Source organism: Cydia fagiglandana, chromosome 11 (assembly GCF_963556715.1).
Source record: "Cydia fagiglandana chromosome 11, ilCydFagi1.1, whole genome shotgun sequence".
NCBI classification, from domain to species: domain Eukaryota; kingdom Metazoa; phylum Arthropoda; class Insecta; order Lepidoptera; family Tortricidae; genus Cydia; species Cydia fagiglandana.
This window is the reverse complement of record NC_085942.1, coordinates 16,342,634-16,357,701: the sequence shown is the minus strand read 5'-3', so window position 1 is coordinate 16,357,701 and position 15,068 is coordinate 16,342,634. Positions and strand designations below refer to the sequence as shown.

The 15,068-nt window shown below is 36.4% G+C and overlaps 1 protein-coding gene across 1 annotated transcript in view; it reads right to left on the bottom strand.

Moving 5' to 3' along the window:
- The window catches only part of LOC134669070 (protein embryonic gonad-like), a 71,420-nt gene extending 60,155 nt beyond the window's left edge, over window positions 1-11,265 (bottom strand). Inside the window, exon 1 of the mRNA XM_063526591.1 lies at window positions 11,188-11,265. Within this exon, the coding sequence (XP_063382661.1) occupies window positions 11,188-11,265 (78 nt within the window). The remainder of the gene's footprint in view (window positions 1-11,187) is intronic.
- Between the last annotated feature and the right edge of the window lie 3,803 nt (window positions 11,266-15,068).

The following is a 15,068-nucleotide window of genomic DNA, read 5'->3' as shown; positions in this document are numbered from 1 at the left end:
GCGTTTCTGGCTGAAGAAATGACAGATTATATCCATAACTTTAGATAGATAAACTATCATTTGCAGGATAATAATCTATGTCCAAGGTTATAATTGTTGAAGCTTTATCTTAACTTAGCACTTTATTTTTATTTACTCCGACTGTGTGCTCTTGTAGAATTACATACGTATATACTTAAGCGAAAGTTTTAAATAATACAGCGTCCTTATTGAGGATGATTCTTAACAAAATAGTTTAATGTATATCATGCCTTTATCACGTAATAAGCACGGACATCCTTTAGAAATATATCGTACACATATTCGTCGCACATTAATTTAACGATTATGACTTATTAACAAAAACCCGTTAAAAGTTACACTTGATGCCTGTGTTTTAATAAACATTATTGCGACATCAAAATAACCTTTAATGGTTTGTGATTGGAAATAACAGTAACAAGCCGACTTGTCGTGAATCATGAACTTGCTAATCTGATTTTAAACTGTCTTCTCAGGCTCGGCCAGTAATAACAACTTGAATTAAAAGGACGGATCTTGCGAAGCAGTTGGCGACAGATACGTCCTTTTTATAAATTATTAGGTAATCTTTGGTACTATCAGAGTTATTATTAGGTAAATATCTCAACCTAAAGTACGGTATTTTAACTTTAGCGCAAACACGGTGCATATCCTTACTAATACTATAGATGCCAAAGTAACTTTGTTTGTCTGTCTGACTACTCGCGACTTCGTCTACATTAAATAATGACGATAATTGACAAAAACTACTCTATGTCCTTTCTCAAGCTTCGAACTATATTCATAACAAATTTAATCTAAATCGGTCCAGCGGGTTAGGCATCAAAAACAGACAGAGTTAACATTTATAGTATCCTGTCCTGTGTTAATAGTATAACGAATCAATAAATCAAATTAATGAAAATTAGTAGCACATAAATGGCTCGTGTCATTAACACTTTAAATATATATTTTAATAAGATAACTAATTGTAGATTTGACATATTTTTTACAATAAAACTGTGTTAAATGGCATTATGATTTACTATTTTGCGATAAGATAATGGAGGTCTCAATTCGCAATATTAATTATTTACATTAAAAAATGCCTTCTAATTGATTTGTTATGTTAATTTTTTAATGAAGTGTTTTATCAAAAGTCAATGCCACTTAGCGACTACAATGATTATTTTTGGATAGAATATAGATGTCGGCGGCCGATCGTAAAATCAGGCATATCGTGAAATTCCTAGGCATATCGTGTAACGTGAAAATCTTTGACTCGTTCCCTGAGTCGACGGAGTCCCGCTACGGGGCTCCTATTTCTGGACAGTTTGCCCTTCGGGCATCTGAAGCAACCTAACGAACTTATCCTACCTACCTATATATTGGATTAATGTCACAATCGTTAAAACATTACACAGGAACATTACGATCTGCCTGATCTTACGATCGGCCGCCGACATAGATATTTGCAACTGTCCATATAAATGATAGATGAAGTAGCTTTATAGGTGAATTAGAAGTTTAGTTATTCGATCTGTTTCCGATATGATACTTATCTTCAGTGTCAAAAGTGATGTTTTTGGTTGAAGAAATGTCACTTTTGACATAGATAGATCTGTATCATATTGGAACTAGATATAATTACTAAAACTCGAATTGGCCTGCTATAGGCTTGATTATCAGGGGGCTGACTACTATCTTGCCATTTCCAACCAGTGACGTAATGCAGCCAGTGACTAATAATGGTTTTATATAAATTAAATGTGTTTATTATGTTTTAACTTGTATTTCGTTTTCATCATAATGAGACCTTTAGAAATAACGAACGGTTACAATAGGTATTTTCAGAAGAGAAGCAATTACGAGTAAATATTTTAACTTATCTCTTCTTCGACCTAGCGTTTTCCCAGCCTAGCGCCAGGGTCGCATTCTTGCTCAATATTCTCCACTTTGCTCGGTATTCGGAATCCTCAGGTATTCAATGTATCTATCACGCCATCCATTGGAAAATATTTTAATGCGGGATAGACCTAAAAACTAAAAATAAAACTATAAATCACTAATAACTGCTTGACCAATAACTCAACTCGGCAATCTAATCAAAAATTAAATCTAACGAGATCATAAACATAATCAAACTGTATTTCCGCCGAAACTAGAAAGAGTTCGGTCTCTAAATGTTATCTCGAAATCAACAATAATGCGAAAAAACTACTTAATATTAAATCGCCGACATAAAGAAATTAATTCACATTCATAATAAATTTAATCAGAACGTTAGTTAAATGTTCGTTATGCGTGTTGATTAGAGTTCCTTAGGTCAACAACTCAATTTAAAAATAAAAAAATCTCAGTATTTAAAAGTAGATAATTGTCAGTTACAGTTTTGGGAATAAAACATTTTTTCTTTCTTACTAAATGGTTTTTACATTTTTCTATTTCTTTTTTTGCTATTTACGTTTAAACCACACAAATATACTTAAATGCAAAATGTTTTTAATAAATACACATGAAATCCAATTTTTGAATCACAAGTATACCATGCATTTCTAAAAACATTAATAGCTCCAGCTGCACCATCCACACTTGACAGACTGATCAACGTTACTCGGCAGTTATCTATGAAATTTCCCATCCAATTAAGATTAGACAGTTTGGTGCAACCGTCTGTTAAAGGGGCCCACTGATTAACAGTCCGCCTGACGGTATCGGCCTGTCAGTTAGAACAAAATTTTGATAGTTCCGACCAACTGACAGGCCGATACCACTGACTCCACGGACTGTTAATCAGTGGGCCCCTAAGCCTAAACATACATTTATTAAAACCAAAAATATAACTTTATTTATAAATAAATAAATAAAATAAATAAATATTTTAGGACATTCTTACACAGATTGACTAAGTCCCACAGTAAGCTCAAGAAGGCTTGTGTTGTGGGTACTCAGACAACGATATATATAATATACAAATACATACTTAAATACATAGAAAACACCCATGACTCAGGAACAAATATCTGTATCATCATACAAATAAATGCCCTTACTGGGATTCGAACCCAGGACCATCGGCTTCGCAGGCAGGGTCACTACCCACTAGGCCAGACCGGTCGTCAACATTTCAACATTTATGCTTTTTTTATTTCTTATTTATGTCAAAAAATAACATTTTTCTTTATTTTTTAAATAAATTGTCTGCGGAACCTCCACGCTGTCCGTCCCATCCTCAAATAGGCTAGAAATATGACACCACCACGCATTAAGGGCACTCCCCAAACATAAATCCGGCGCCCACGCACGCCGTGTTTGTTTTAAACATTTGAATAAATACCTAATTATGTTAAACCTCCAATCAGTGGAATTCTTACTCGGTTAGACCTAATGATGGGATAAAATGTGTCGAATAAATTGTTCGTCACGCACGTAAATAATGGACATATAATTAAAATATTGATAAAGTAAAACCGGACTTTAATTGACATATTTTAATTAAAACGATAGTTTTATCGCTAAGTAAACGTTTACCGGATATTTTTACTTGATTTGGAGCGTTCAGTCAACTCTATTACTCATGGTATTGGCTACTGTGTAGCCGGTTCGGAATTATACCGTTACTACAATATTTTCGGGGTTTCAAAATACTATTACATATAAGTACAGCTTGGCAAAAAAGAGTAGAAATTAAAAAGTGGCAACACTGTAGTGTCGTCCCGTTTTCTTATATAAATTGGTTTGAAAGGGACAACACTACAGTGTTGCCACTTTTTAATTTCTACTCTTTTTTGCCAAGCTGTATATGACCGATAATATCTATATAGGCATTGGCCTATGACGTTGTTGTTAACTAATTGAAGTTATACCGATTTTATCAGAAAGGCGTAAGAGTTCAAAGCTTAAAAAAATTAAACGAGTGTTAAAAATACATTTGTGCAAATAATTTGCATTTGTTAATTATTAAACTGTGAACAATAAAATCTACAATTACCTAATAAAATGGATGATTTTAGGTATTAGGAGTAATGGTATTTGAATTTGAGAAATGATTATTTCAGACAAATATGCCTACGCCGCCCACCTATTAAGATCGCATCGTAGTTATTACGCAAACTTATGTTTAACTTAAAACTGTGACAATTAATTAAAGTTTGATATATTGCTAGTTCATTAATGACGATTTATAACATATTTCCACTTTAGAAACTATTGGGCGTAATAGTAAATCTTCAAAGACCACATCCGACCTTATTGTATTGAGTTATAAACTTATGAGTTCTTAATTTAAAAAACATATTATTCTATCATTAAAAGCTTCACCCCCTTATTCATAAACGTTTACTAAAGTTGTCAAGCCGATAATAATCGTTTGTCCCTTTCCATCATACCAATACGTCGGAAAGGGACAAACGATTATTATCGGCTTGTCAACTTTAGTAAACGTTTATGAATAAGGGGGTTAGTCTTTAGTCATTCAGATGGATTCGAATTTTAAAAATCAAATTTTTAAGAGTCTTCAGAAAGCTCGGTTCTCCATACAAACGTAGTTACGCTCTCATTTTTAAACGACTACCTAGATTGCTCTGAAACTTAGTACTTACTTACAATAGGATAAGGTACTTATATCTAGTCCTATAATTAGTTTATGTAGCTTCAGCTATCATACATGGTTAAAAAAATACAGCGAATTTAATTTTTCATACAAAACTTGATTTTGCTCTATTTTGTTTGTTTTATTAATTGGAGCTATATAAACATTTCAAACTAAATCGTTTACTCTCATATTTGACAGTATACAGTGTGTTTTCTGTAACAGGAGCAATAAATTAAACTGTAGGCTGTACGCCTCAAACTGACCAACATTAGTTCAGCAACTTTTGAAAATAACTCATGCTTTGATTTTTATTACACTTTAAAGTTTTTTCTAAGACTAATGTTACTGACCATACACCCAATTGCCTTGACCTTCTGCTGACAACTGATCCAGACAGGCACTCGGTTTCGGTCTCAGCTCCGCTAGGATCGTCCGATCACTGTCTGGTGAAATCCGTGTCGATCCACTCTCCTCCTGATCTCTGCCCTAGGGGCACGAGGAGAGTATGGCGATACGAGTCAGCGGACTGGGATGAGATGCGGCATTTCTTTGCGTCTTTCCCCTGGCAGCAGGTCTGTTTTTCTTCGGGTGACCCCTCGTGTTCTGCTGAGGCTGTTGCGGATGTGATTCGGCAGGGAATGGAATATTTCATTCCGTTCTCCGACCTATCGCTCGATCACAAGACCCGAGCATGGTACAATTCGGACTGTGCTCGAGCCGAGGCTCTTAAGCAGTCTGCATACCAGGCTTGGGTACTAGCCCGCGATACCAAAGCTGGAGCACAGAGGGTTCGCGCGAAGAAAAAAGCCTTTAACTCAGCTGCCAAGTCCTGCAAACGGGTGCTTCGAAAGGCTCGATTCGACCACGTCAGTCGAATAGGGGCCAAACTCGCCTCCTACCCTCCTGGTAGCAAGCGGTTCTGGTCCCTGTCGAAAGCGGTCGAATCCAACTTCTGCCGACCCGCATTGCCACCTCTGCAGAAACCTGATGGGACACTGGCCCACTCCGCGACAGAGAAAGCTAACTTGTTTGCTTCTCTGTTTGCGAGCAATTCACGTCTAGATGCAGGCTCAAAACTTCCACCTACGCTACCTCATTGCAGTTCCTCTATGCAGAGAATTGCTATACATCAAAAAGAGGTACGCCGAGCTCTGCTGAATCTTGACGTGAATAAGGCCAATGGACCAGACGGTATACCTGCACGTGTACTAAAGCAGTGTGCGCCTGAGTTGTCTCCTGTACTGACACGCCTGTACCGCCTCTCTCTCCAAACAAGAACGGTGCCGAAATCCTGGAAGCTTGCAAACGTGCAGCCAGTACCCAAGAAGGGTAGTCGTGCTGATCCCTGCAATTACCGACCAATCGCCATTACCTCCATGCTCTGTAAAGTCATGGAAAGGGTACTTAACGGCAAACTGCTGGCATACCTCGAAGCAAATGATCTGCTCAGTGACCGTCAATATGGCTTTCGTCGAGGTCGGTCTACTGGGGATCTTTTAGCGTATGTCACGCACTGCTGCGGCGAGGCCATCGAGAGGAACGGTGAAGCGCTTGCTGTTTCACTGGACATCTCGAAGGCCTTTGACAGGGTTTGGCACGCAAGTCTCCTTAGCAAGCTTCCTGCTTACGGCATCCCTGCTGATTTTTGTAGCTGGCTATCTGATTTCTTGAGTGAACGGTCGATCAGAGTAGTTATTGATGGCTGCTCTTCGGACCTCATGGCCATTGACGCCGGTGTTCCTCAGGGGTCTGTTCTCTCCGCAACCCTTTTCCTGCTCCACATTAACGACATGCTGCAACCCAGCATTGTAGGTTATGCAGATGACAGTACGGTTGTTGAGAGATATTTGGCTAGTGCAAGGGACAGCAGGGAGGATATACGTTCACAGAGAAAGGCCATGGTTGAGCGAATGAACTTGACCCTTAGTCTCGTTTCCCAGTGGGGTGATGACAATCTGGTCACGTTCAATGCCTCCAAAACGCAGGCGTGTCTATTTTCCGCTAAACGGAGTCCATTCGACCTGACTCCTTCTTTCCGGGGTGCATCTGTACCTATTACCGACAGCCTGGAACTCCTCGGCATGGAGCTGAGTTCAGTCCTCGGCTTCGGCAGCTTCATTGAGTCTAAAGCACAAACTGCGGCCAGAAAGCTGGGCGTCCTAAATAAGGTGAAGCGATACTTCACACCTGGACAGCTTCTAACACTTTACAAAGCTCAAGTCCGGTCGTGTATGGAGTATTGCAGCCACCTGTGGGATGGCTCAGCTAAATACCAACTCGCCGCTTTGGACTCAGTGGAGCGCAGAGCCAGGAGGATGATTGGCGACAAGAAGCTAACGGCTAAGCTTCAGACTTTGGCCCATCGGCGGAAAGTCGCCAGCCTGTCGGTATTCTACAGGTTGCACTTCGGGGAGTGTGCCCAAGAGCTACACGAGCTCGTTCCACCGTCCCCATTCTACCATCGGACTTTTAGACGCACGGCCGGTTTCCATCCTTACTTGGTAGATATTCCGCCAATTCGCACTAAGCGCTTTGCTTCTACTTTCCTTATGCGCACTGCCAAGGAATGGAATTCCTTGCCGGCGTCTATATTTCCGTGCTCTTATAACCCGGCAACCTTCAAATCAAGAGTGAACAGGCACCTTCTGGGCGAGCTCGCTCCATCGTAGGCCACGTCTACGCCTCGGCTAGTCTGTGGCCATGAGTAAACCCATGCATAATAAAAAAAAAAAAAGTGACGCAATGTATTGCAAATTTTGTCATGTTTACAGCGTGACAAGCAACGTCAAACACACTGATGTCAGCGTACATTGAAGGCAATATTTATTTTGTATGAAAAAGAGGAAGTCTAAAGGATTCATATATTTTTAAATTTGCTGAACAAATGTTGGTCAGTTTGAGGAGTACAGCCTTTAGTTTAATTTATTGCTCCTGTTACAGGAAGCACCCTGTGTATGTATATTCTAGGATGAACTACTGTTACCTAGTTTGCGTTTGTAACAGCGCCACCTCTTAGGAAATTTGGATATCAAACTTAACATATGGGAAGGTGAAATTCGGCCAAGCTTGCTGGAGACTCTTATGAAAAGTTATTTTTTATTAACAATGACATATTATAATAGGCTGCCTTGGCGACAACGGGTGGTCCTTAATTGGAAATGATTCAGATGCGGTATGGCCAAGGCGCTTTTTTAGTCACATAATTGTAGTTTTCACGCCGTCAATAAATTATGTATTTTAAAGTGTAGTAAATGCATTAACGGAGTTGAGAATACAAATAGGAAAGATGTTTCATATAATGTATGTTCAAATTTTTATGTTTGAACTAATATTCAAAATGTCACAAACGATTTATAAAATTCTTTATGGCTTATTTATTTATGCTCTAAAGGGTTGCCCGACCATGCATAATAACTGTACGAGTGTAAGTTTAGTAAATGACATTAGGTAATGTTAAAATGTCACCACTATTCTGTCACCATGTCATCTTTAACCTTAAAGGGGCCCACTGATTAACAGTCCGCCGGACGGTATTGGTCTGTCAGTTAGAACAAATTTTTTACAGTTCCGAACAACTGACAGACGTTGTCAAAAGAAGTGGTAGCAGGATGTCATCTATTGAGCATTAATATGTCGAGTAATAGAATGACTACCTTAATAAGATTTAATATAGTTCACTTCAACAAATGTCTATAAGAAGAATGAAAAAAAAATTGAATGAGTGCAACAATTTGCCAAATTACGCTATTTTGGTTCCACAAGTCAGAACTGCAATCCGTTCGACAAAACAACTGAACAGGAAGATTCAACCCTCTTAATTTCTAGATTTGTACCTTACAGTATATGATATAGGGTTTATTTCAGCTTACAAGGATATACTGTGGAGAAAATTGAATCAGCGACATTATCAAGGACAAAAAGTTGGCAAATTGATTTGGAGTAGCAAATTGCCTTCGGCTTTATTACGTGAAGCGAAGGGAATTTTCAAAAGTAAAAAATGTTAACCATGACAGGGTTTTTGACATGATCAGGTTATTAGTGTTGTTAAATGTTTTTACTGTTTCATAGTAACTTGGCAAGAGATAAAAAAACTTTAAAATTTTTGGAGCATAAAATAGAAAAGTTACAAAATGTTTATGTATCTTTTACAGTATAGAGTAATAGTACATTATTGTCGAGACTCGGAAGTAGCTACTTGCAGGCTGAGGATTCGTTTTAAACGGACGACCTTGGGAGTCCGTTTAATTGAATCCGAAGCCAGCAAGTAGCCTTCCAGCCGAGTCATATATAGTGCTTTTCTCAAAAATGGTGCAATAAATATAAATATCATAGAAATATTTTACAAAAGCAACGTTCTTACGTATACATTTTCACAGAAACAAGCCCTTGCCGCCTTTTTATTTTTTTAATAAAAAAATAGAAGTGTATTTTTCTGCCGAAAATACGCCAACCTATTTGAGACAGCTAAATAGTCGCAGTACTAATCATCTGGTTTAATGGGCCTGTGCCTTCATTTGATATGGCTATTTCAAATTTTAAAAAGTTTGGAACTCGACAAATAATGGAATTTGTATGCAACATTGCAGTCCCAAAATCGAGACTGCAATGTTTTTAACTTTTTAATTTTTGACTGACCATAAACTACGCGCTTCGCGACCTATTTTTTAGACGGCAAAGTCGAGTTTGCCGTCCATTTTTGAGAAAAAGTACATTATCAAAAAAGTAACATACATACTCGTATTATTACTAATGATCATACCAATTTTTACATGTAGTTATCTATCTAATTTTGACTGTATATGTGCGATTTTGGCGCCCGCTTTTCGTCTATAGGAAGTATTAGTTATTTGACGATTGACAGAAATACATAAGTATAAAAACGGTATTATAAAAGGCATTTCAATCTTTGACACAACAGGTTAGAAGGAGTAATCCTCTGTTTGTTTATAACCATTGGCGAAGATTAGAAGCCAAGATATTCTTCTTTGTCTGGCAATAAACTACATTTAAACTTTTTCTATCTTATCAACAGCAATTCTACCCTCCTAAGCTAAAAGGACGTATTTTCAATGAAAATTTAATGCAAATACCGCCTTTTAGCTTAGGATGGCAGAATAGGTATTTTCAACTTTGAATTTCCCATTATGTGTTTTGATCTCCATCTTATTGTTTCACAAACGCGCTACTAGCTTTAATAGCTATTAACCGTCTTTATCTGTTATATTGATTTATGTATTTGTAAGAAGGGAATAAAACATAAATTAACTAATTAAGGCTTGTAAAGTTTTATGAATAGGGCGTAAAGATTTACCCGCTCGCCACAGAACCTTTGTGTTTCCCGCTTTATATTATCAGTATCACACAGCTATATATCTTACACCTTGTCAGTTCGCACATAGCACTAATAAAGGAAAACAATACGGGGATGAATTATTATTATTTTATATTAATTTTGTACGAGTTTTGTGTTTAACATGGGTAGTTAAATGATAATTTCAACTCATAAAATTAAATTAGTCTTTGAAATTGTGATCTTCACGAATCATAGTACCGTTTCATAACGAAGAAGATGACATATTTTAGTGAATAATATAAGCTAAAAGCCGTATAATCAATACGCGATACTGCAGATATGCGAATTTCTACCTTAAGATAAACTAACCGAGACGTTTGTGAACAACAACACAAGAAAATTTACGTAAAGACATAAATGAGTTACAGAACATTAAAGTCACAAACACTTTGAATCTCAGAATAATATTCAATCGCTATGAAATATATAATAAGTGACACGTAATGATTCCGTTCAATTGTGCAAGCCCCATTAATCATTCGATGCAATTTAAGTTAAAGTAATGATTTAAAATTAATTTAATCTTTGCCAGGGCTACTAGCTTTTGAGATCATTAGGCTTTTAGAATATTAAAGTCATTATGTAATTATTGGATGTTGTTTAAACTGTTTAAGTGTTTACATTTATCATGTTTCGTGAATTTTGTTCATAAACACGTGTATATGATTCAAATTATTAATAGGTAATTCAAATTGTATAATTTTGGATGAGTGCAGCTAATATTACTTAATGTAAACGATTTTAACGCTACACATGAAAATTGTTTAGTGATGAAGTTTGAATATGGCGGCTCTTTACCAAAAAGTTCACCATTATTCTGTGAAAAAGTTAAAAACCCGCCTTCGTTCAGTGTATTTTCATTTATCTATTTAAGCAATTAGGGTTTCTGCGATCGAGATTTTCCCTAGATGGCAGCACCGCGACGAGAGGTATTTTTGACAGCTGCTGTCAAAATCCACCAATAAAAAAAAACATAGTTAAACAATGATTGGTGGCTTATGATAGCTAGACCTCTCGCCACGGTGCTGTCATCTAGTGAAAAACTCGATCGCGGAAACCCTCATTGTTAACGGATATCTTGATCCCACATATTAATTAAATAATTAATCCAGAACACAAAATATAAATATTGATTCTATTTCTCCGACAAACAGGGTGGGAACCCCGTTGTTAGCCAACTTTCGCCGCATCCGTACGTCGCATGACCTTAAAGTGTGTCGCACAATAAATAAATATTTACCTTGCAGCCCTCGCAGGTGAAAGCGCCGAAGTGGAAGCCGGCGGCTGGCTCCCCGCAGACTTTGCATTGTTGGTTCATCTGCAAAAAATATATTTCATAAGCAACTTCAAAGTCAAAGTCAAATATACTTTATTCGTGTAGGCCTAGCAACAAGCACTTATGGACGTTTAACATACTTATATATTATCTTAAGCTAATTATCAGAGCAATTACTTCGATAGGTACAAAACAGTAGCTAAGGAACCGATTATTGATATAAGTATTTTATTTTCTACACATTCAAAATACATATTTAGGGGAGACCGAGGTGAGTTGTGACAGAGGAGAGTTGTGACATTGTCGATTCTTTGGAATCTATTAACTAAAAACTATGTCGCAATAGCGCGCGTTTGTTAGTTCAAGTTGCGAGCTAACAAACGCACACTGTTGCGAGATCACTAACAGTTATTAGATTCCAAAAAATCGACAATGTCACAACTCTCCTCTGTCACAACTCACCTCGGTCTCCCCTACTTATGACGTCCTACTTAAGTCTACGGAAAATGCTCGCGATTCATTTTGTTAAATTTAAAATTTATCATGATTGGTATCAATCATTTAATCCTATACCTCTGTCTATAGCAATATGGTCTAGGGTTATAGGTAAGAATTTAAAAAAGAGTCGTGATGTTATATGATTTATGTTCGTACTTCTTCTAATTTGTCAGCAATTTCATTAATGTTAGCGAAATGCAATTTGATATACGAGTAAGTATGTGAAATATGCACAATGAAATACTTGAAAGCGTCGTAGAATTTAGTAGCTTAAATTACTGCACTACTTAGTTGTTATTATTGGATACAACGAGTTGCAGAAATTTGTTTTTTCTTGAATTATGCGTAATTTAGTAGCGTTATTACTTTTACGGACCCCTAAAGGGACTGATTACAAACATAAACAACACTTTTCAATGAATATTGCAGTCATAAAGAAAGAAACCAATTTTATACGCCGTTTTCGAATTATTTAACGATATTGATTTCACGTTTAAAAATTTATGACATACATATTTGCATCCCTTTGATATGTTTAATGCACAAGTTTCAAAATTACGTATGAGAATTTTGACAGGTTATAACGACCGTATTATACTTTATTATACAAAGCTCAGGATATTTTTTTTATCAAAGCATAATGGTAACATTCCATTTCTAACCGCAGCTGAACTACCGGTACTGAACGCGTCGCTGTCATTGTCAATTTCCATAGTAAAATGAACAGTAGTGCAGCTGTCGTTGGAAATGGACTGTCACCTTAAGCATCAGTAGATAAACATGAACCCTCACACAAACGCAAACTTCTTAAACGCGCTACAAACCTAAATTAGCTAGGAATCGTTGTCTTTATCTGTCATTTTGACTTATATATTTGTAAAAAAGGGATAAAACATAATTTGAAGTAAGTACCTAAATCAGGCCCGTAAAGTTTTATGAATAGAGGGGACATTTTCACCTAGCGTATTTTTCGGTTCTTTAAGCGTATCTGCGTCCCCGGACATTATTTTAAGGGGAATTTGCAGACGACTTCTGTTTTTATAAGTACGTTTCGTAAGTTTCTTGGGTAGTATTCCTAGTGTATTCTGAGTTGAGCTCGTGCGTCAAAGTCCGGTGCGTTGACCGATTTTTTCAACGTTGGCCATATTTATCGATTATTGTCATACTTATACCGAAGGCACTTGGACATGACAGCATCACTTCCTACTCGAAGCCCAGCACTCAAGTGTTATCGCTCTTGAGTGCCGATGGGGCCGAAAAATTGGGTGCTGCCTAAAAAATTAAAGCAAATATGGTAGTCACGATTGTAAACTTGAGTGTCATCGAGTGTTGGAAGGTCGTTCTCGTTAATACATGAGTATTTAAAATGTCAAGTTGGATTTGAAATTCTAGTTACCATGTTGTGATTGCTGTACTGTACTTTGTTAAAAAGCCGTATCTACATAGGATGGTAATATTGACATACGCCTTTTTTGCTTGGAAGAATGAACATACCCAGTTTCTTACAATTAAAAAATGATTTTTTTTATACATATCTTCGGATGTTAATTACGTAAAACGTCTCATTAATGTGTATTTGAAATATTTAAATGTGTCATATCACAATTAAGACGATTACATTGTAGGTAATCGAGAATAAAGATGGCGGTAAGATAGTCGTCATTCTGAACTTTACTGACTATTGCGCAATAAATTCTGCTTTACAATATTTCATTACAAGAATGTAATTGACAAAAAAATTGCTCACACTTGGACAAATACTAATGATCTAATACTGTTTTTTCTCACGCTCTCCAGTCAATATGAATATGACACAGCGCTATTTAGTTATGTTGAGTCAACAATTATACTGACGTATTGTCGTTACCAAAACTTTTAGATGCTTTAGTTTGATAAATATTTGATTTTTTTCAGTTTGTTCTGCCTATTAGTTGTTACATTGCTAAATTGGATTTAGTTAAATAATCGTACTCTAGTTTTCTTTTAGTGACTAGTGATTAGGTATCAAATAATCCATTATAGTCTTGTATTGGTTTTTAAAGAAGTTACTTTAGTTAAGATCTATTTTAAAGATTTGCTTTTACTGGAAAAGAAGTAATTAAAATGTCGTTTTACATGAGATAATGTTCTGTGTTGGTAACATTTTTTTGAAAACATAGGTATTTAATTGTAGCCTTTACAACCGTTACCGATAATTACACGCAATTAGCAATATATTGCATCATTTGAACGAACGATTGAAGTCGTTGATCCTACTTAAGCAGCAATTATCTAAAATCTGTAGAAGCCTTTGGAAGTAGGTAAGTCATCAGTTAAAAGTAGAAAAAAAAATCAGTACAGAAAAATTACATTAGAATGCAGAAATATCTAACTGAACAAAATATTTATGTCTCAAATAAACAATCGTTACATTGTGCTCCCAAAAAAGCGATTGCGTGCAAACAATGTGTATTTAACTAAACTGATTTCCTCATTCACCAATTCAGAAACGGGTTCACATTATTTAAAGAAATAAAATAAAATATGTAGGTACAATAATAATACGTTCGCTTAACAAGATGGCGTGACTGCCCTCTGTTAACATATCCCTCGCTTTTTTTACTCCTGTACATCCATGGTCATAACCATGTATACACTTTTCCTTCTTATTTCCATGACGTAAGGTGAATAATGTATACATATTTATGACCGTGACTTTAACGATTCGTTCAAAGAAGGCGATGACGGATTGAGTGCAACTCTTGCTCTGGTACAAGACAGCGGATTTAAATGGATTCTTTTCGTTGGAATTTTTGCGAAAAAGTCGAGTTTCGTGTTGGAGCGTGTAGGCTTAAATGTAGGTATTTAGTAACGTATTTGCTTTTATTTTAATGAAATACGTGAGTATGTAAAGCTTGGTTGAATGGCCTCGTTGAGTCGTTGCTTATATTATTTACGTAACCAAAAAATCTCTCATTGCAAAAAGTTAACTATTTTTTTTAGTGCAGTTGTACTTTCCGAGCGTTTCCGTTTCTTTCCTTGAGACACTGTGTACTTATTAACAACATATATTACTTTTTTTACTGCCTTACTTGCATCTATTTCATTTTCATATCATTTCATTACATCATCTCCATAACGCGTTAACTGCAGTCATTTGCAACAGATTTCAACATAAACACACCCAATCCATTTCAAAAGCACTTGTTATTCATCTCATCATTATCGTTACCAAAAATGCGAACCCAACTTAGTACACGTCGAATTTCAAAACCATATTTTGTTCAGACTTCCTTAGTGAAAAAGACGTAAATGATTAAGAAGGCAGAAGGCAGATACGGCGTTTTAGCTTAGCAGGGTAGATTTAT